General features: G+C 40.1%; 1 protein-coding gene across 5 annotated transcripts in view; it reads left to right on the forward strand.

The window, feature by feature from the left end:
* The window catches only part of MGA (MAX dimerization protein MGA), a 58324-nt gene extending 39043 nt beyond the window's left edge, over nt 1-19281 (forward strand). For 4 of the 5 annotated variants that reach the window (XM_057365732.1, XM_057365723.1, XM_057365762.1 and 1 more), the window contains 8 exons: nt 6168-6292; nt 7626-7677; nt 9342-9527; nt 10208-10319; nt 11847-12077; nt 13107-13283; nt 13684-13836; nt 14811-19281. In XM_057365732.1, the coding sequence (XP_057221715.1) occupies nt 6168-6292; nt 7626-7677; nt 9342-9527; nt 10208-10319; nt 11847-12077; nt 13107-13283; nt 13684-13836; nt 14811-16111 (2337 nt within the window). In that variant the 3' untranslated portion in view covers nt 16112-19281. The remainder of the gene's footprint in view (nt 1-6167; nt 6293-7625; nt 7678-9341; nt 9528-10207; nt 10320-11846; nt 12078-13106; nt 13284-13683; nt 13837-14810) is intronic. The other variant, XM_057365752.1, reaches the window with a different exon arrangement.
* Nucleotides 19282-20127: the final 846 nt, after the last annotated feature.

Here is a 20127-nt window from a genome sequence, read left to right on the forward strand (position 1 = left end):
GTAGAAATTGCCCATTTTTCAGGTAACAGGAATTATATTGAGCAATCTGTAATAGAACCGTTGCAGGTTGTCTTCCTCCACTATTTACTCAAGTAACTTGAGTTAATGTAATGTGATTTAATGATCAAAAATGTAGTAGCCAATCTAATGTTTCTGTTGTTTTAAACTGTTTTCTTCTATTTAGTCTTTGTAGCCTTAGTTAGCATTTATTTCTGGAAGGAATGTTTGAATCCATCCTTAATTCCTTTTTCAAGTTAATAATACACTTAAATAGTATGAGAAAGCTCTCATTCCTTATTGGATAGAAAACAAATTGCTCCAAAAGTCACAGAATAAGAGTAAAACTTTGTGGTTAATGTAGTTTAAAAGATACGTTTAGACTTGAAAGCTCAAGGGTTAATCTCCATAAAATTTAACCCTAAAATTAAAATAAGGCAATCCCATGTGTAATTCTTTTATTTTTATATATCACTACATGACTTAGGAAACAGTACATTGTTACTTAAAATTATGATGCTGTAGTTTCAAGATTCAGTCAAATGGACATAGGAGCTAAGCCTTTTCTTGGGATAACATACAAGTGGAAAGAGAAAGGTTAAACTGGAGAAGAATTGAAGGACAGACAAATGAAAAATAGGAGAGATAATATYCCTGTCTTCAAGATTTTGACAGTATAAGATTCTTTTAGTCCTTTTCTGTTAATGTAGTCCTCTTCCAGTTAAAAATCAGATTAGAGTTCCTTGGTACARACAGGTGCAGAAGATTCCTAAACCACCTGGGCAATAACTTCTTGGTACAGGTATACTACAGGAACCAGCTAAGTAAGGTGCCCTCCTTGAACTGCTGTTTGATAACAGAGAGGAAAATGAGTGAAATGGTAATTGTCTTCTGTCTTGGCCACAGCAGCCATGAAACAATCAAGTTAAAATCCCTTGTGACAGGAGGAAAAGTGCCAGTGATGCTGGCAATGAGGAGAGCAGACTTCAGACTGTTCAAGAAATGAGTTAGGAAGGTGCCCAAGGTTACCCATTTAGAGGACCAGTGGAAGCCAATTGATTTAATCTTTTTGCATTTCTTTTGATAAATCTTTTGATACTTTCAGGATCATTCTGGACAAAATGTCCAGCACTCAGCAGGATTAACACATCATGTGATGGGTGAGCAACTGTCTCACACGTCAGGCATGAAGGGTGATAGTGAATGGGGTGACATCAGACTGGTGACCTGTCATTACTGGGGTTCTGCAGGGCTACATCTTTGGCCCTGTGCTCTTCATCTCAGCGACTTGGAGGCAGTACTGGAAGGGATACTGTGTAAGTTTGTGAGGGAGGCTGAGCTGGGAGGAGCTGGTGACTCTCAGTGGTGGAGAAGCTCTGCAGAGAGACCAACCACATGAAGTTTAAGGAGGGCAAGTGCTGGATTCTGCACCTGGGACAGGGCAACCCTGGATGTGCAAACAACTTGGGGAATGAGAGGCTGGAGAGCGCTGCCATGGAAAGGGACCTGGGGGTCCTGGCCTGTGGCAAATTGGATATGAGCCAGCAGTGCCCGGGCAGCCAGGAGGGCCAAGAGTGTCCTGGGGTGCATCAGGCACAGCATCRCCAGCCGGGCAGGGGAGGGGATTGTCCTGCTCTGCTCTGACCTGGGGTGGCCTCACCTGCAGTCCTGGRTGCAGCTTTGKGTGCCACAGTAGGAGAAAGACATTGAACTATTAGAGAGCACCCAAAGCAGGGCCATGAGGATGGTGAAGGGCCTGGAGGGGAAGCCGTAGGAAGAGTGACTGAGGYCACTTGGTCTGTGCAGCCTGGAGCAGACTGAGGGGAGACCTCATTGCAGTCTGTAAATTCTTTTCCAATTGATTTTCCAAGGGGAAAAGGAAGGACAGGCACTGATCTCCTCCCTCTGGTGATCAGTGATGGGACCAAGGGAATGGAATSACATTTAGTCAGAAGAAGCTTAGATTGGATATTAGGAAGAGGTTTTTCACCCAGAAGGTGGTTGGTCCCTGGACCAGGCTCTCCAGGGAAGTGGTTGCAGCACCAAKCCTGACAGAGTGCAAGAAGAGTTTGGACAATACTCTCAGGGACATGGTGTGATTCTTGGGGATGATGCTGGTGCAGGGCCAGGAGATGGACTTTGATTATCCTTGTGGGTCTCTTTTAACTYAGGATATTCTATTATTCTATGACAGCTAAGTGAGCAACTGTGGCTTTCAGAGAATCTCTTCAAATTTCAAAAAAATGGACTGATCAGTTCATATTCCATCTTGCTGTTCTCAGACAAGATTATAGCATCTCAGCTGCACAAGSATGAGGAAACTGAACACAGGTGTTACTTTCGGAAGTTCTTTCAAGCTGAAAATTGAATTTTTGCTGTCTTAWCTTCATTTGGGTGGTGGCAATTTCATGCGTCCAGTATACTTCAATAACTTGAGCAGAGTTGTCATCAGGTTTTGAACCACAGTTAATTAATTCCTCATGCCAGATATACTTTCCAGACATGGTAGTCTTACAAATTCGTTGGTAAACCGGCAGTAATGTCTAGATCACATAATAGTCTGTTTGAAAACTGTATTTTCTTTTATCCTGCAAAAGGATGATGAAGCAAAAGAGTAATTATTAAAGACTGTAAGAAATGATTGTTTTGAAAGAAATGAATTGCACGGGTTTTGATTGATGTAGTTTGGAAAGCCATCTAAGGGTTAGTCATCACCACAAGCTCACATGAATACGATAAGCTAGCCTTGGTTCTAGAGCAGTGAAGCTGAGGAGTGAGATCTCAGAGGACTGCAGAAACCTCTCTGGAATTTGGATTTGTTAATCTCTGTTGCCTGCAAGATGAGGTACCATGTCAATGCCTAATGAAGAAATTGGATTTAATGAAGTTTTGGATTTAAATGTTGTTTTTCACTGGGGTGTCCCTTACTGTACAGGCTGCACTGGTATTGTTTGTCAGACTGGATGCAGTCAGATCACATAAACAGATAGTAGAGGGCATTTATCTCCTTCATTAAGGTAGTGGAAACAAAGAAGCAAAGAGTACATGCATGTCCACTAGTGGTTTTGTTTAGTGGAAATACTCAAGACAGCTCTTTCTCTACTAATTTGGMATGTGGAGCTGGTTTCAGTTGATCAGGAAATGGCTATTTAAAACCTCAGAGAACTCCAGGGAGAGTCAGGATGATTGCTTCTTACCTGTAGTAGCTACTACTGTTTATTTTTGAGCACATTTTTCTACACTGGTTAATTGTTAGTTTTTTCACATCGATGCCCTTCAGATTGCCTTCTTATGTTGTGCTGACTTTGTGTCCTTGACTTAAGAGACTTTTCTAGTCTCCTCAACAGAAGGATGGTATCTTTGTCATTTTGCACTTCCTGCCCTGAACTGCATCAAGAGGCTTAGGATGGTTAATCACTGTGGGTTTGGTGATTTGAAGAAAACCATCTGGGAATATCTATAGAAGCAGACTAATTCAAGTGCCATGGTCTGGGAGGTGATCTTAAACTCTTGATCTCCAAGGCAAGATGATTGCACACAGAGTTCCTGCTGAGAAGGGCTGCTTGGCCTGGGCTAAGTCACAGACTGTGACTCCTAGTTGTTCACAAGTCCTTGTTGGTTTAAGGCAAAATTGTGTCGGAGTTGTTCTGGTATTGTAACTCTGCAGATAAAAGTCCCATGGTTCAGCTTCTGCACAACTTCTGTGTCTGGCAAGATACTGTACTTTAAGTGTTGTTTAAAAGTGGTTTTCAGTCATTCTTTTTCTGAGCTGAACATTGAAATTATAAGGAACTGTTACGAATTACTATAAAATGTTCAGTTTCATAAAAAGTGCAAGTGATATATTTTGTGGACAAGTTGTGTTCTAGCAATCTCTTAAATGTTCTCAGCTTTTAGTTCAGGCTGTGCGTGAAACCTGTGAAATACTGTAGCTTTGAATGCAGCTCCAGAAATCACACATTTACCTGGATAATGCGTAGTAACATCCGTTGTTGTCAAATCTCTTTCCTCAGCACTGTCATGGGATTCTTTACCWTCAGGCAATTTGCTCTTTAGGAATCAGCAATGAGCGTTTAGGCTGCCAGGAACAGCCAGAGAAAAATCAGAGAGGGCTTATAAACAGGTACTGAAATGCAGAGAGGGAAAGTGATGTCATTTCCATAACAACTTCAGAACTTCTGTTGTAGGGTGGGATTGCTCCTATTGTGTCTTCATTCCTTAAGGTATTTTACCATTACTAAGAGGCATTTAGAAGATATGTGACTACAGGAACTTAATTTGGAAAGACTGAAAAGAGTATGGATTGACTGATACTAGAAAGTTAGGACTTCCACAAGCATCTTCACAAATCATGCTGGGCTATGAATAAGGTTGGCAGTAGCTATATAGGAGTAGCTACTTAATAGCTACTTAGTTCTTAATGTCAAAACGTAAGTGGACTTTCTTCTGGTGATCTTCATGATTGTGATGTTTTTCCTGTTGTTAGGAATTCAGGGGTAGAGGAAAGATTTGCCAACCAGAAGCATTTTTCCCTTTTGTTGCTAGATGTAAGAATGAAAAAAATAATTACTTCTGGTTTTCGTATGTCCACATTCAGAATGTGCAAACTTAAAGATGTGAAGTTCTTGGTGGACAGTTTGGACAGGCTTGKTTTTTGTTTTTATTTTGTCCATCTTTCATGAAAAGGATGCTACATACTGGGTTTTGAATACAATTTTTTTAATATGATAGCATGTGGAAAGTTTCAGTTCTAGAGCATCTTTGGCTGGCTAATTGCTATCAACCCTTTGATTAGCCTGGTATAACTTAGCAGCRCTGAAAAGCTTTATTACTACAGTGTTCCTGTGGTAAGCTAATTGCCTGGGGTGTTTCTCCTCTTACTCTCTGGCTTATACATCTTCTGAACTACCCTGCCTGACCACCTTCCCTGCAATGTAAAGGTGTCCAAATGTGGTTTAKACAGGGTAATACTGCCCAGTGAACAAAACCAATACATATCTTGCAGGTAGGGGTCACAGAAATAATACTGTATAAAGTGGAAAAGCTTAGAGAAAGTATCTGCAGGCTTTCAGCATCAAGGTGGCTTTATGAATGACTCAGGAGAGCCTGCAAGAATGTGAGGTGCTCTAAGTATAAAGAAATAGATCTGTGTTACCACTACCTCTTGTACATGCAGTATTTTCTACATAATGGCAGTAATCTGTTCAGTAGTTCTGTGATTTAAATAGTACCTTTATTTGAATAGTTCTTGTTTAGCCAGGATAGTTCAGGGAACTGGGTGAAATGGAGTAGAGAATGGAAGTATAATTACATTTTCTTGCTTGAGGAGAAAGTGTTCTTTGTTCTGTAATCAGACCAAAGATTATAATACTACAAACTTTAGTAAAAACTGTAATACAAAACAATTAGTTGAATAGGCATGTTTTTTTTAAGAGAGGGGGGTCTTGCCTGGAGCTGCGGTTGGCCACAAAATTGGTATTTAACTCTTGTAGTTGCTACAGTACTGCAGTTCTTTATCTCTCTCTTCACAAAGTAGCAAGTTTTCTTGGTCAGGCAAGCATGGAGAAAAGATTACTCTTCAGAATATAGTAAATATTTAAAATAGTGAGTTGGCAGCATTTTRGAAAGAGCCCAGAATCATACTCTTCATCATGTAAGCAGTTTACTGTGTGATCCAAAGATGCCTGACTGTACAATGTTCAGAGTTTGCCTGTCTTAGGTATGAGAGACCATTACTGAGGTGATGGCTATTTCAACTTTAGTTGAATTTAGTTTATTTAGTGAATAAAAAGAAGTTAATTAGAAAGGGTCTGTGGTAGTGGGTTGTAAAGACAGTTTAATCTGACTTGAAAATAGAGGCAGGAAAACTCTGCCCTGTGAAAGCTTTTATCTCACGCATAATAAAAACATAAATGACAGAGTTAAGGGTTCTGCCCCTTACCAAAACGCATTTTTACAGAGTTCCTAGTGGGAGGAATTCCTGGAGGTGACAGTTAAAGTAACCACCTGCTTAGCACTGTTTATTGGCTAGTGTAGCTGGAGGTGTTGATTCCTTGATGGTTCTAAATGTTATAATGTAATCTCATTTGAGACTGAAGTGAGCTCACTGAAGTGAGCACTATTGCTAAGCAGATACTCATTTTTAAAAAACAAAACAAAAACTGTTCCAGGATGCGTGTGAATACAGAGAGGATGACGAGCAGGTGGACATTGAGACCGTGGAGGAGCTTTCAGAGAAGATTAACATTGCCCGTCTGAAGGCCACAGCTGCTCATATCGAACCCTGCGACCAGAAGTAAGCACCCTGAGAGCACTGCATACAGTTGTGTATCCTATTGCTGAGCTGCCATCGAGTGATCCCATTCAACAACAGCTGTCATGTGATGACAGGATGAAGCAAGGCTTCTGTCGGGCCTTCCTCAGCACTGGTGCTTCCCAGTGTCTTCCCAGTGAGGATGGTGCTGGCAAAACTAAGTAGTTTCAAGGTGTCTTAGGCTTTTTCTTTTTCCCCTGTCATTCATTTGTTTAAGGGGATGCACCTTGTAATGTAAAATGAATGAGTGAAAAGCCTTCCTGCAAACTGAAAATTAGCAGGGTTCTTTGTTTTAAATGTTAATTTTGCAAGCTTTGTTTATTCTTACTAGTGGACTTCCGGGCAGAAGCAGTCATTAGGTTAATCCCTGACTTGTAAATGAAAGATTTGTCTTAGGGACCACTGCCCTGGCAAAGACAGTTTTTTATTATTGACATATAGTCTGCCATGATTGGGTAGCTTGGCTTAATGTTTTTGGTTGGGTTTTTTTGTTACTGTTGTTGCCCTTGCATTTATAATGACAAAGGCAAAATATAAACATGGCTTACTTGAGGATGTAATGACAGTGATGGCTGTTTCTCAGTTGCACCCAACAAAAGAATGGGAAACATTGTATCTATAGTTCTTTTCATTGAATAATTTTTTTAGAAACTTTGAAAAAACTGTTTGCTGATACTACATATCTACCAAATAGCTACCGTGTTTTTTCCTTCCATTTAAGATACAGCTCAGCTTTTATGCTAAGGTGGTAGCTTTKCTTTAAATTGTGAAGATCTTTCAGTGATAGAAAAAGAAGTAATGTTTTGTAAAAAATAATATTGAAATGTGTGTTTTCTTTGTTTTCTTGCAGCTCCTGAGATATGAGGAAGCTGCTGTTACTTTGTATTAGGATAGTAATAAATGTGAGAGTTGTGATTGGTGGTTCTTGGTGGGGGAGGTATTGCTCTGCCATCTATATTGAATCTATTTTTATTAAAAACAGAGCCAAAATGTAATTTAAAAAGATACTTCATGCAGCTAACGGTCACAAGCTGAATTTATTCTCTTTGGCATATAGTGAAATAGTTTGTCTTTTGCAAAATGAGATAATTTTGCAGCTTCCAGAATAGCTCAGTTATTTCCAGGATGATGGCATTGGAGATAAGAGTTCACTTGCTCTAAAAAACTCAACAGGATCCTGCTTTTATGCAGTTACATGAGAAAAGTTAATTTCAAGGCATAAAAATAAGCAATTCTAGACTGCTGGAATGTAGTTAATGAGGTTAGAGTGTATGAGATGAGTAGTGTTGGGAAAAACTTTTTACCTTTCTTACAGATACCATCCTCCTAGTTCTTCGGATGAAACATTATCAGAAAAACATTCAAAGGTATATGTTTGCTCTCCTCTTTCCTTTTAGTGTCACACCTCCATCCTAAAGGTAAACTTTCATATCACGTACAGCTCTTAATGTGATTTATCTGCCTTGCAGATAGTTGTGATTAAATGCAAGAAGCCAAATGGGTTTGTTAAGGGGGAGGTATGCAATCTCCTTAAAGCAAAAGGGCTGATGCTGGCATCAGTAGGTTTCAGATTCAGCTTTAGCTGTGGGAGGAAGATCCGCCTTTTATTTAGGACTATTTGCTTAGGTTTTGTGTTCTTGGCATGAATAATTTTTACAGCACACTTAAAGTAATAAAAGAGARCTATTTTCATGTGTTGAAGAAGACAGTATGTAGGATTATATAGCACAGCATTGGATGAAGGATTCCTGTAAACAGAAGTTTAAATATGTATTGAGGCAAGTTAAAGAGATCTCAGAATCCTTTAAAACCAAAACTGAACTGTGGTCCTTCAGAAACTTATGCTGTATTTTCGGGTGGCTTTGAAGCCAGTTTCTCTGTCTATAACTGTCTGTGATACACTTATGTCAGCTCTGGAGCTTCCTGCTGTGGTGGGGTGGAGCTTTGAGGTGCGGTGGGGACCTGGTGTATGTCTTACCTGTTAGAGCAGGCTGGGATGTTTGCCTTTGCCTGACACAGGGGTGGGTTCCAGGATGCTCTGTCTGCCTCACCTTCTCGATGTGTCCTCTTCTCTGCCCTTGAATTTACAATGTAAGGCCCTCCCTTGACCGGACCCCTATGGCTGACACAGGGGCAGATGCAGCCGAATTATGCTCCAGTCTGCTCTGAGGGCAAGGTGGATCTCAGGAGCCAGATTTCAGGAGACAAGTCTTCAGATACCTCCTAAGGCCAGCAGGCTCAGGAATAGTATTACTAAATCTGAGGAGTCTTTCCACTGGATTTTGAATCAGACATAAACTGATCAAAAAACGGCATTAATTACTTCACCATTAAATAAGTAGCATAGTTGTACAAAGCCAGGAAGAGTGATGATGATGATGTATCAGACTTTCAAATCTGTGGAGATTAGTAATTTTGCTTTTTGTCTGGCAGTCTCTTTAGAAACTTCAGCAATTTCAAAACCAGAGGCTCTTGGCTGCATTCTGTTTGTTGATGGATATCTGGGGTGATAATTGTCAATGACATCTTTCACATTTTAACTTACAATGTCTCTTTGACACCAACACATATGAACCTATGAAAGACAATGGAAATSAAACTAGTTTAACTCCAGGGAAATATTCAAGTCTCCTGTATTTGATGTAATTTTCTCATTCATCAGTAGACTTTCTTGACAAGCAAACAACAAAAAATACTTGGCTCAAACATGTGTGATTTTGTATAATTCTGTGATTTATCTGAGTAGCTTTGTGTTGCAAAAAAACAAAAGCTTATGAACAGAAGGGACTTGTGATCTTTTCATGACTTGATGTGATTATGTTCGTCACTTCCTTGGTCAGCATTTCATTTCTTACTGTGTGTGCTTCTGATTCTGAACTTTCAGGAAGACATAGTAGTGGGATGGCATGACGTGGAATCTTCAGGTGTCTGTAGAAAGGCTGTAAATCTCGTATGCATTCATGCATTTGAAYACTGTCTGCCATCCCATTGCCTTCTTTACTTAAACTGGTCAATCTGGTTGCTTCTCCAGCAGAAACATCAGACCTGGAAAAGAAAGCTGAAGTCCCAGGCAGAAGCCTTTGCTCATTACCGCCAGACACACACAGCAAATGAACGTCGGCGGCGTAATGAAATGAGAGGTCTCTTTGACACGTTGAAGAGAGTTTTGGGGTTGCAGAACCTTCCCAAGGTCTCCAAATGCTACATTCTCAAGCAGGTAGGTATTTTGGAGCTAAATGGGGAGGAGAGTCATTTAATCTGGAAAGAAAATTACGCTAGTATGAGCTCTTCAGGTGAGTCCCAGAAGAGGGAACTTCTGTCATCTCTGCAAGACTCTCTAGAGCAAAACAGTACCTGAAAGGCAATCTGTTTGCCTAAAAGCTTAGTCTTGTTGACATGGACACGTGTTTTTGTGTTAGCCCTCGCCCTGAATTCTTTGTGAATCATGGAAGGTTATATCTTAATTCCATAGTGGTTTGCTGTGTACATCAGGAAATGTTTAAATCCATTGAAGGCTTACTTTCTCAATGCTCAATAGCATTCCATTAGCATTATTCTGACATTAAAAGCTTAATTGTAAAGATGTAAATGACAGCATACTGAAGATGAGTGGTAGATACATAATTATGCTTTTCAGCTGTACATAGAAACTGGGAAATAAAGGGGATTTTTTTCCTAAAAATTGTTGACCTTTGAAGGAAGGACAAAAAAGATGTTTATTGCTCTTCAGCCTGCATTTAGGGAAAACTGGCATTCCATGGCACTTCATGCTTTCTCTCAATCCTATTTTCTCAGGATTACAAAAATTTGTAAATGAATTTTATAAAGGTTTCTGGAAAGGAAAATTATTGTTTGTGTGTTACTGGTTTATAAATCAGTTCTGTGGTACTATTCTAGGCCTTCGAAGAAATCCAAGGACTGACAGATCAGGCAGATAARTTTATTGGACAGAAGACATTACTGACACGCAAACGAGATGGTCTGATTCGAAAAGTATCCACGCTTTCAGGTGAGACTGCTTTTGGATGCAAACTGGCTGTAATGATGAAAGAAAAGGCTTTTAGGAGTGGAAATGGGTGGAGGAATCTGTGGATCCAGGTCTGTCATTGGTTCAGGTGACGTTCAGCCTGAAGTTCAGATTCCTAGTGCTAAACAAAGTTGTGCTAAACAAAGTTGTGCTAAGCTCTGACTCAATGATAGGCTCATCATGCTGATGAAAAGTGGTTTTGTTTTCCTTCAGGCCTAAAGGAACTAACTGTAGAATGCTCTCTGTGCTGGAAGCCACAGGCTTGGGTTCCTTTGGAAGAGTGATGTGATGGTGTCACCTCATTCTGACATCGGTCACTTCCTGAAATGCCTTTTCTGCTCAGCCCTTCACAGTCACACACTGCTGTCTTTGAGCAGTACCAAAACCTCTGACTCCTCAAATGGCTTTGCAAATGACTGTCCTTGTGCTGTTTTTCCAAGGACAGTGYTCCTGGTGGCTAGAGGGCATCAGCTCTGTACACAGAATAAAACTGCAGTAGATTCTAACCTGCTGCTCATCCAGACATTTTGTGTACTTACTATGTCTGTCTCATTTGGAAACGTAGGAAAGTTGTTCACATTTTCAACCAATGCTGAAATGTTTGAACAAAATATTCTTCTAATATTCTTACAGTCTGGGAATATAAACATGAGAATACCTTTCAAGTAGAAATGAAAGATACTTAAATATTACATATTTATGTGAATCAATTCATGCATATTTGATGTATTTGATTTATAAAAAGTAAAAAGTGTTTTAGTGAAAATTTCTAGTAATTCAGAAATGTATGAGAAGCCTTTTGAGCAGAGATTGAAAGCAAATAACTTCACAAAGTAGTTACCTGTTCTTTTTCATTCTTAGTGAAGACCTCAAATTTGATGAGGAAAAAAGTCTCTTAGGATTGTTAGTTATAGACTTAATTAAAGATATACCAGGATGTTAGAACATAAATACTAAGCAGAAAACCACCTACTATTGTTACTTGAACTTAGTTAGTATTAAACTGTGCATTTGCCGAAAACAAATTACTTAGGAAATCTGTTTGTCCAAGGTTAGAATTATCATGGCAATGGTAAACTGTATTTGAGTTTAYGTTCAAATGTCATTTGAATAACAGGGTCCATTAGTCCAAGAAACTTTTTTCCAGGTAAAGGTCACCTTTTGTCAAGTGGTTGTATGCTCATCGTTAGAAGAGGAGGGAGGATCTTTTAATATCTGTGGGTGTTTTTAACTAGTACTTGTTCAGTTTGTCCAAGCTGATTTCTGCTTATCAAAGTGGCAGATAAATTCTAGAATGTGTGGATGTTCCTGAAGGAAAAGAATAATATTGGAATAAATAGGTAATTGCTTCCCTCTGATAGTAATATGCTGTTTACTTGGTGGGGATGGTGGTTATCTGTTTTAAGGTAATTGAATAATGTTATCTTAAAAGATTTCTAGTTCTGCCTTCAGCATTTTAGTTTTGGAAAGAGAATTGAAGATAGGCTGACTCTGATAATTTTTCTGTAGGAAAGACAGAGGAGGTTGTCCTGAAGAAGCTGGAATATATTTATGCTAAACAAAAAGCAATAGAAGCACAAAAAAAGAAGAAAGAACCTGAGGCACAAAAACCAGCTGCACCCACAAGTGCCAGCACACAGCAAGGATCCTCTGCTCCTCCCAGAGAGCCAACTCCAATAGCAATGACAAACAGAAGGGGCAAACCATTGATACTTGCCAGGAGAGGAGCGCGGGCCACAGGTGGGTGAAAAGTGGTGCATGTTCTGTATCAGGGGGACACAGCCATTGAAGCAGCAGCCTGGGGGAGGGCAAAATACCAGCTGGCTTGTGCAGGCAGCCTCACTGCTGAAACAGAACTGGGAAATGTCCATGTGATAGGTGGGGAACCACTTACTTTCAGTGAGGATGTGGGAAGTAAATTTTTACTAAGATTTCCTTTGATCTCAGTGATTTTCACTGCAATCCAGCAGTAATTTCTAAGAGTTGGAGGTGGTTCTTTTTCTGCTGACTCAAAACCTGAAGTTCAGCCCCCAAAATGCTGGAGTTGGTAAAACACTCAGTTTTTAAAACCTCCCTCCTCAGAAAACTAGCTCTTAACATGGTGGAGGCTTGCTCTTGCTCATCAATTAAATGGCAGAGTGTCAGACACTGGAGTGTTYTTTTGTAGCTGAGATCTTGTGGAGAAGTGTTGAGCATTTGTGGAGACCTTCACATCATAAATGTAGGAAGGAACAAAAGAATGACAGAAATCCAGACTTTCATGGTAGTACCACTGTAATACTCTGCAGGGATCTGGTGATGTTTCTTATTTTGGAAACAGTAAGTAGACCTTACTTGAAATATCTTTGGACTTTTATGGACTGCTGATCATTTTAGTTTACTAAGCTYAATTTTTGTCCATTCCTAGAGAAGTTTTGCATCAGAATTCGGATGTGATGAAAGAGCTTTTCTTTTTTTTTTTTCTTTGTTTTTTGATACTGAAAAAGTCCCCATTGTAATTTCAGCCAGATTGCTCTGATAGTTGTGCAGTATGTTTCTAGAGAGTTTGGATTGTTGCACTACATGAAGAGATAGCACAAACTGTCTCCAGCTGTGTATGTGCAGCTCCCAAAGCCTCCATAGCTTCTGGGCTTTTGTTCTGGSCCTTGTAAACCTTCTAGCTGGAGTTCCTTCCAGAGCTGTACCTCATGCTGGAGCACAGGGTGCTGTTTGCCACCAGGGGTGCTGTGCCAGAATAAATGAGTGTTTTACATACTTCTTTTCTTGCAGAAGACTCCTCAGCCTCTCTCACACTCACTGCTGCAAGTGTGGTGATGACTCCACAGGGGCAGGTGCTTACTCTGAAGAGCCCCCTGGTCCCAGGGCAGGTGGCAGCTGTTCCCTCCACGCTGTTGCAGGCTGAGTTAAAGCCTCGTGGGGTCGGTACTACCATGACAGCACAGCCAGGTAGGATCATGGCAGATGGTGTTAAAGAAAACCAGTGTAATTCTGTTCATAGATGTGCAGAGCAGTTTATGAAGTAACCTGTTATTAAATTTTTGTTTTAATTATTCGTATTCTTTTACAACTTGACTGAGGTAAAAMCTGACTCTGATAAGAGAGATTTGATGTCATTAACTTAAACTATCAGTTTATCGACAGGTAAGTGTGCTATTCAGAAATTAGGAAAACAAAAGGGAAAAATTCCTAATTGCTTAACCAGTTTGTATTTCTGGTTTTACTRCTTTATGATGTTATTATAATGTTAAGTCTTGCCTAGAAGTGCATAGCTCTTATTTTCCATGCTTAACTGAGTATCTGAAARGCTCTYGTTTCCACTTCATCTCCTCTTTTCCTTTTCCTTAAGGTATTACTTCTGTGATGATTCAGCTGCCAGGATCARCAGTTCCTGTCCAAGTAAAAGGAATCCTTGCTAACTCTACCATTCCTATTACACTGTCAACTGTTGCTGGAAATCCAGTGCCATCAACAGTGGTATCAGCTACAGCATCGAATTCAGGTAAGGTTTTTGTTTTTCATGGATCTTTGTGCTTGCATGCAGGGAACATTATCCTCGYAAAATTGAAGGTAAATTGTTGTATCACTAGGTAGTAATGATAGGTGTTATTGTGTGGATATTCAAAGAAAAATCCTTATTTAATACTTTGAACAGTTTAGAGGGGCCTCTWGGAGATTATGGATTAGAGCTTTTTAACTTTCTTTCATCTCACTGAGCCTCCTTGCCCTCAGGAAAGTCAGAGTAAGTGGATACTGGCATGTGTCTGTGGTATAATGCCTCCTACTGGGGAAGCTTCAGCACAGAGTGTTGTGGTGGGGCTGCTGAAAATCTTTGCCTGTAACATCCAGGCTCTTYCTGTGGCACAACCCCTTTGCCCTGCCAGCTCTGCTGCTTGTGGGAGGGCTGTTTTTCAGGATCCCATACTGCACATTGGATCTAGGTGTGGGGTGGTTCCTGCCAGCAGGATTCTGCATACCATCTGTTGTGCTGAAAGCAAGCCACTCACTTTCTGCTTCCTTGTAGTCATTTGGTCATTGTGAAAAAGGAAAGTTCACTTCAGATTTGGGGTTGGGAAAAACCTGAGTGCTGTTATTAGGAAATGGCTTGGAGGCAGAAAATAARTAATAATTTAGTCCATGGAATGCCTCTGTAGTGCACGAAACAGTACTGCAAGATGTTATCATAAAAACAAAGCTTGAAGAAACAGTAAGAGGGAAAAATCTCATTCTGTTTGCCTTGTGCATCAGAACTGTGCGCAGTGCAGTTAGTTGCACTGGAGCTTGCTCTTGTTCTACAAGTTGAAAATTAAGCTATTGGTGTGTTAAAGCTTCACTTGACTTTAGCTCTGTAAGCAGTTTATATTGTGAATAGCAGTTTACTTGAGAAAACTTGAAAGTGAGCAAATTAAACTTAGTTAGGAATTACCTCGCAGTTAACATATATCCTGATGGATGGTGCTTTGTGTGGTTTTGCAGAAAGCGAAGATTCATTCATGATGCCAAAGATTGTTAATGTAACATCACTGGCTGCTGAAGCAAGCACTAATCTAAACCTGAATCGAAACAAAAATTCTAATGCAACAGCAGCTGCAGGTACTCCAGCTTCTGAGCAGTCCTTGGCCGTAGCTCCCCTTGCAACTGCAAAGAGTGACAGCGTCCCTTCAGAAGAAAAAGCCAATCCATGTCTGGGAGACAGTGGTGGAGATGGAAGAAATACCACAGGTCCCACAAAAGTTTTCTTTGAAAATAAAGATGCCCTTCCACAGCTTTGGAACACATCACGTACTAAGGAACCTCCAGAGTCCTTCAGCAAAAAGCTCTGCATTGGTGAGTTTGTAGGAAGCMAAGCCAGGAGGAAAGACGGTGATTCTGGAGCAGAAAGATTAAAATCCAAAGAACTGTCATTCCGCAAGCTTCAGATCAAAGATTCCAGGATAGAAATGGAGTTGAGGAAAGTAACATCGGCAATGGAGGAAGCAGACCTGGATACAAGTGAGATACTGAGCAGCATTGAGGAGAGTGATGACACTGATGAAACCCTCACTTCACTGCTCAATGAAATCGCCTTCCTCAACCAGCAGCTGAACGATGATGCCTCAGCCATGTCAGAGCTTCCCAGCAGCCTCGGCTCAGATTTCTCTTGTAAAGATGCAGAAGCTCGTCGGGGAACAGCCAGTGATCTCTCCACTGCAGATGGGTCTTCCTTCCAGTTTGGCCATTTGGGAGGCAGTTTTAAGGACCTTTCTGAAGTTTCAGAGGGTGGTGGCTCTTTAAGCCCTCTCCTGCTGCACTTGGAAGATGATGACCTTAGTGATGGGGACAAGAACTCTGGGGAGCCTTCATCTGAAGGAGATGTCTTAAAGATAGTGATTGGTAGTGAAATGAAGAATCCACTTTCCAATCTGTCCATAACCAGTGGTGGGAATGGCAAACCAGTAACGACCTTGTCAGATGCCACTAACGTGACTCCACCAGTTTTGCAGATGAAGGCTAATCCAGAAGCCAGTAATGCCGACACATCGTGGAGGCCCATGCCCAAGCTGGCACCACTTGGTTTAAAAGTGGCAAGTCTGCCAGTGGACTCAGAAGGGCAGAGTAATAAAGTGATGCCCTTACTGGCACCTGTAGTTGCAAAACTGGCACCTAGTGGGGTAAAAAATATATTGCCTGCAACTCTTCAAGAAGGACAGGATAACAAAGTGATGCCCACATTAGCACCTGTGGTTGCGAAGCTGAATACTACTGGGACCTTGCCTTCAAATTCAGCAGGCAAATAAGTGCAGGTATCTTTCATCAGACTGGAACAGAAATCTGGAGCAGTGTGAGCTGGCATCATTGTTCAGCAACCTCCATTGTCTGCAACACTTGTTTTCTGTGTGGCATCAGCAATGTGTTCATCTGAGGGGCAGGCCCCAAACTGACAAATAGTGTTATGAAACTTTAAGCATGTTGATGTAATTTTACCTCACTGTTATATTCTGGGTGTTCTTTTTCCCCTTCTCATCTCAGAAAAGATGATCTATAACCATTGCTGGGCACATGGTACCCTTCCAAAATTGGGTTCTTCACAGGATTAGTTTGTCAAGGGACTGAGAAACTGAGGCTGTTAAAAGAGATTTTTTTTTCTCTCTCCAGTAGGGAGGCAGCTGGGGAATAAAATACGGTTTATTTGTTTTTGTACCAGGCAAATTATCTATGCAGAAATGGCATTGTTCACATTTGCTTGTTTTAATATTTGCAGAATATGATAAATGTGCAGAAATCAGTTTGTAGTTAGTCTTTAAATTGACACAYAGAGTAGCAGAAGGGAAATACTGAGATTGCAGAGGGCTGAAGTGAAAAGGCTTCTTTGGTGCTAGATAGTTCTCTAGCAAAAACTTTTTAAGAGCTTATGCACAGAAAATTTTAATAAACATTTATAACTCATTGCTTGGGGAAGAAAAGTGTATTTCCCAATGTAATTAGAAGTAGGACAGTATGTTAACTTCAATAATACTGTCCTCACTTTCAGCTCCTGCCTCCACACAAATACTTCCCCCTTCGATGCTTAGGACATCAGTAAGGAAAAACTGCAGAGTTGAAAGAAAATGTGGACATCCTATTGCTATGTCTTTAAATACATTGCTGAAGTAGCCTGAGTGTTTTCCCAGATCCTGTTTGCTTTCTTTCTGTCATTCTTCAAGATGTATGTGGTGGCTGGGAATGTTAATGCCAAACGTTGCTTTGTGAAAATGTAGAATACTTTCAGGACTGTTGTAGCCTGGCATAAGTGAGCGAGGTGTACATGTGAATGTAAATATGAAAATATGTGTATAGCTTTCCAAACCTTTCATTTCTTTATAGATTCAGGAAAGGTACTCAGAGGTTTCTCACTGCATTTGCACAAGCTGTGTATAGCAAAAAAGTCGACAAAAAATGCTCATTACCAGGGAAATAGGGCAGTATTGAATCACAAGATGTATTTTTATTCTTCTCTGCCACTGCTTACTCAATAACCTGTAGATGCTCTTCACTGTTCCAACTGTTGGATGTGAGGCGCCTGCAGACTGTAAAGATATTTATATTTTTGTACACAATTTCTGTTTTCATAGTTTTCTTGACAAATGAAGTTTTCAGCCTTGGAGAGATGATTTGTTAATGAGTGTATACACAATCTTTTCCTATCAAGTTTGTAAATATAAGTTACAGTGCGCTTGGGGGGCTTCTTAACTGCTCCAAAAAGGTAAAAAATGTTGCCGTGAAAATTACGCATAATTCAATGGTGCATTTTGTTTTATGTTTAGGAATGTAATTCCGTGTCTTACTGTTCCAGCAACAGCAGCTGGGATCACCCCCTGCCCTCCAAATTCCCCATCTTTGGTGATGCAGTAATACAGGAATTTCATCCTTCCCAGCACTGAGGTTGTGCAGGTGTTGTGAGTGGTGTTCTTCCACAWTTAGGGAGCAGTGTTAGTACGCCCTGTTTAGAACGCTGCATCWTCTGGATCCATGTCTAGGTTAGATCCTTCAGGGAATATACGTACCTTGGGTGTTTCCTCATATTTTTATTTTGTATGATGTCACAGAGGAGAGAAGCCCTTCAAGCTCAGTGTGTGTAAAGTTACTCCAGAGACTGCATAGAAAGATTTTCCCCTAGCCATTCTAAACAGTGTGTTATAAAGCAGTTAAATACAACTCTCTACTGCCTTTTGCATATTTACTATCTTACTATTTCATACAAGTCCTGTATTAGTGATTTGGAAAAGAGAGTTTAGTTATTATGAGAGTCCTGTAGGGTCTTACAGTTGTCACTGACTGCCTTAGGAAGGGATTTACAATCCCAGTGAGTGCTTAGACATATGTTGCTTATTATTAAGGAATTTTAACCTTATTTGAAACTACTAGAAATCTGGAGAAAACTAAATTATATTACTAGCACTACACCAGACTGAAATTTATTTACCTGGGAATCTGGTTCTGAGCATTTCCAATCAGCTGAAGTTACTTATTTTTTTAACTTGTGGCAGTTTTGTTTTGACAATAGATTTTATTCTTCCTGTGCAAGAAACAGCAACAAGACTTGYGCTGTGATTACTTTTAAATTCCTAATCACTGACCCTTGTTTCTGCACCACACCCTTTTATGGTTCCAAATAACTAATTTTAATTACCACACAGATTTGTATGCACTCTGTGCGACAGAGAAGGCTGTAACATGATAACTGGTCATACATGATCCAAAATACTTTTGAGGATGTTCTGGTTGTTAYCTGGTAGTGTACAGTTTCTGGATGTAAATGTACTGTTTGGCACTGGGCAGTAAAAAAATTTTACTGCAGTAAGAAGTAGCATGTCAAGATGACAGCAAAAGCTTTTGGCCCCTGCATGTTATTACAAAATGAACTAACAGCAGCCCCCCAATCTGGCTGTAAAAGGTGACATTTGGTGCGGTTCTAAGAAAGATCTCTGATGGGTTCTACCAGCCAGCAAAGCATGTTTGAAGTGCTCTTGGGTTTGCTCCTTTCACTGTCTCGTGTCTGCAGCACAGTATTTTGCTGTGTGTTTAAATGCTTCTTTATGCTCTTCCCTTAAGCTCCCGAACTTTAAAAAAAAATATATGCTATCATTTGAGGCAATAATCATAGAATATGACACCTAACGAGAAGATTTTGGAAACAGGAGAACCAAGGAAACCCCTGCAAGGCGCACGCTCTCGCTAGACCAAGAGATCTGGAGATTTTGTTTTTTTACACGTCTGTAAATAGACTGGAATGTTTTTAAGAATATAATGATATGTCAGATTTAGCTTTTTTCCTTTTATATATTAAAATATATCTTTCCCTCTTTTTTGCTTTTGAAAAATTGATATTTTTGTAGAAATCTAACAGTACAAGACTTAACTGTATGTGAGGGACAAAGTGTAAAACTAAAATAAACCAATCAAGATAACTAGAAACTGTCTTTGGAACTTTGTTACAGGGAGGGAGAGGGAGCAGATCTGATATGGYGGTGTGCTGTTGCTGATACGTGGCATTGGATCTGAGCAAGTGACATACAGATGCTGTGAGGCAGAAGTTTTGGCAGCACAAACATCTGGGTTTTGGTTCAAGAGATCAGACAACTCGGAGATTTCTCCCTTAAGTCTTAGCAGTATGCAGGAAATGTCATTGCTTGCAAGAGGGGATTTTCTGCTGAGTGCAGAAAAGGGACTTTATTTTCAACAAGATACATTCTGAGCAGGAAGGTAAGGGGGTTGACATTTGATCATGGCATAAAAAGAAAAAGTGCTGAGAGATTAGGCCCACATAAAAGCATTCTCCAGATTCCTTACCCCAACCCCAAACCTGTGTTTATCCTTTGTGTCCGTTTCCTTTAGAGAAGTTGAACACAAGGGCTGTGCTGATGGGAACAGGTTTGCAGATATGCCTTCAAGTGAAGTGTCAGAGAGAGGCTTTTTAAAAAGCAGATAAAATGCCTGTAAGGAGTAGCTGCCCATCACTTCCATATACAGTAARTGGAAGATACACACTTGTAAGTGTATGTGTTCTTTCTTTGGGGTTTTGTTTTTGATGGTTTTATTTTTCTTCATTATGTAATAAATGTCTACAAATGAAAAGTTTTACAGACCTGAGAAAAGAAAATACAATGCAGAGAACTACACATAGGTGTAAGTGATTGACTGGAAAAGAGATGTCACAGAGTTTATTTTTATTTAAAGAGGAACATCAGACCTCACAGGAAAGAATGAAAAAAAACGGTTGACTCAGTCAACATATTCTTTAAAATTTCTCATGAAACCCTATATTTCATGGGCT

The sequence above is a fragment of the Malurus melanocephalus genome, unplaced genomic scaffold, assembly GCF_030028575.1.
Source record: "Malurus melanocephalus ecotype Western Australia unplaced genomic scaffold, MMel_1.1 scaffold_2, whole genome shotgun sequence".
Taxonomy (NCBI): domain Eukaryota; kingdom Metazoa; phylum Chordata; class Aves; order Passeriformes; family Maluridae; genus Malurus; species Malurus melanocephalus.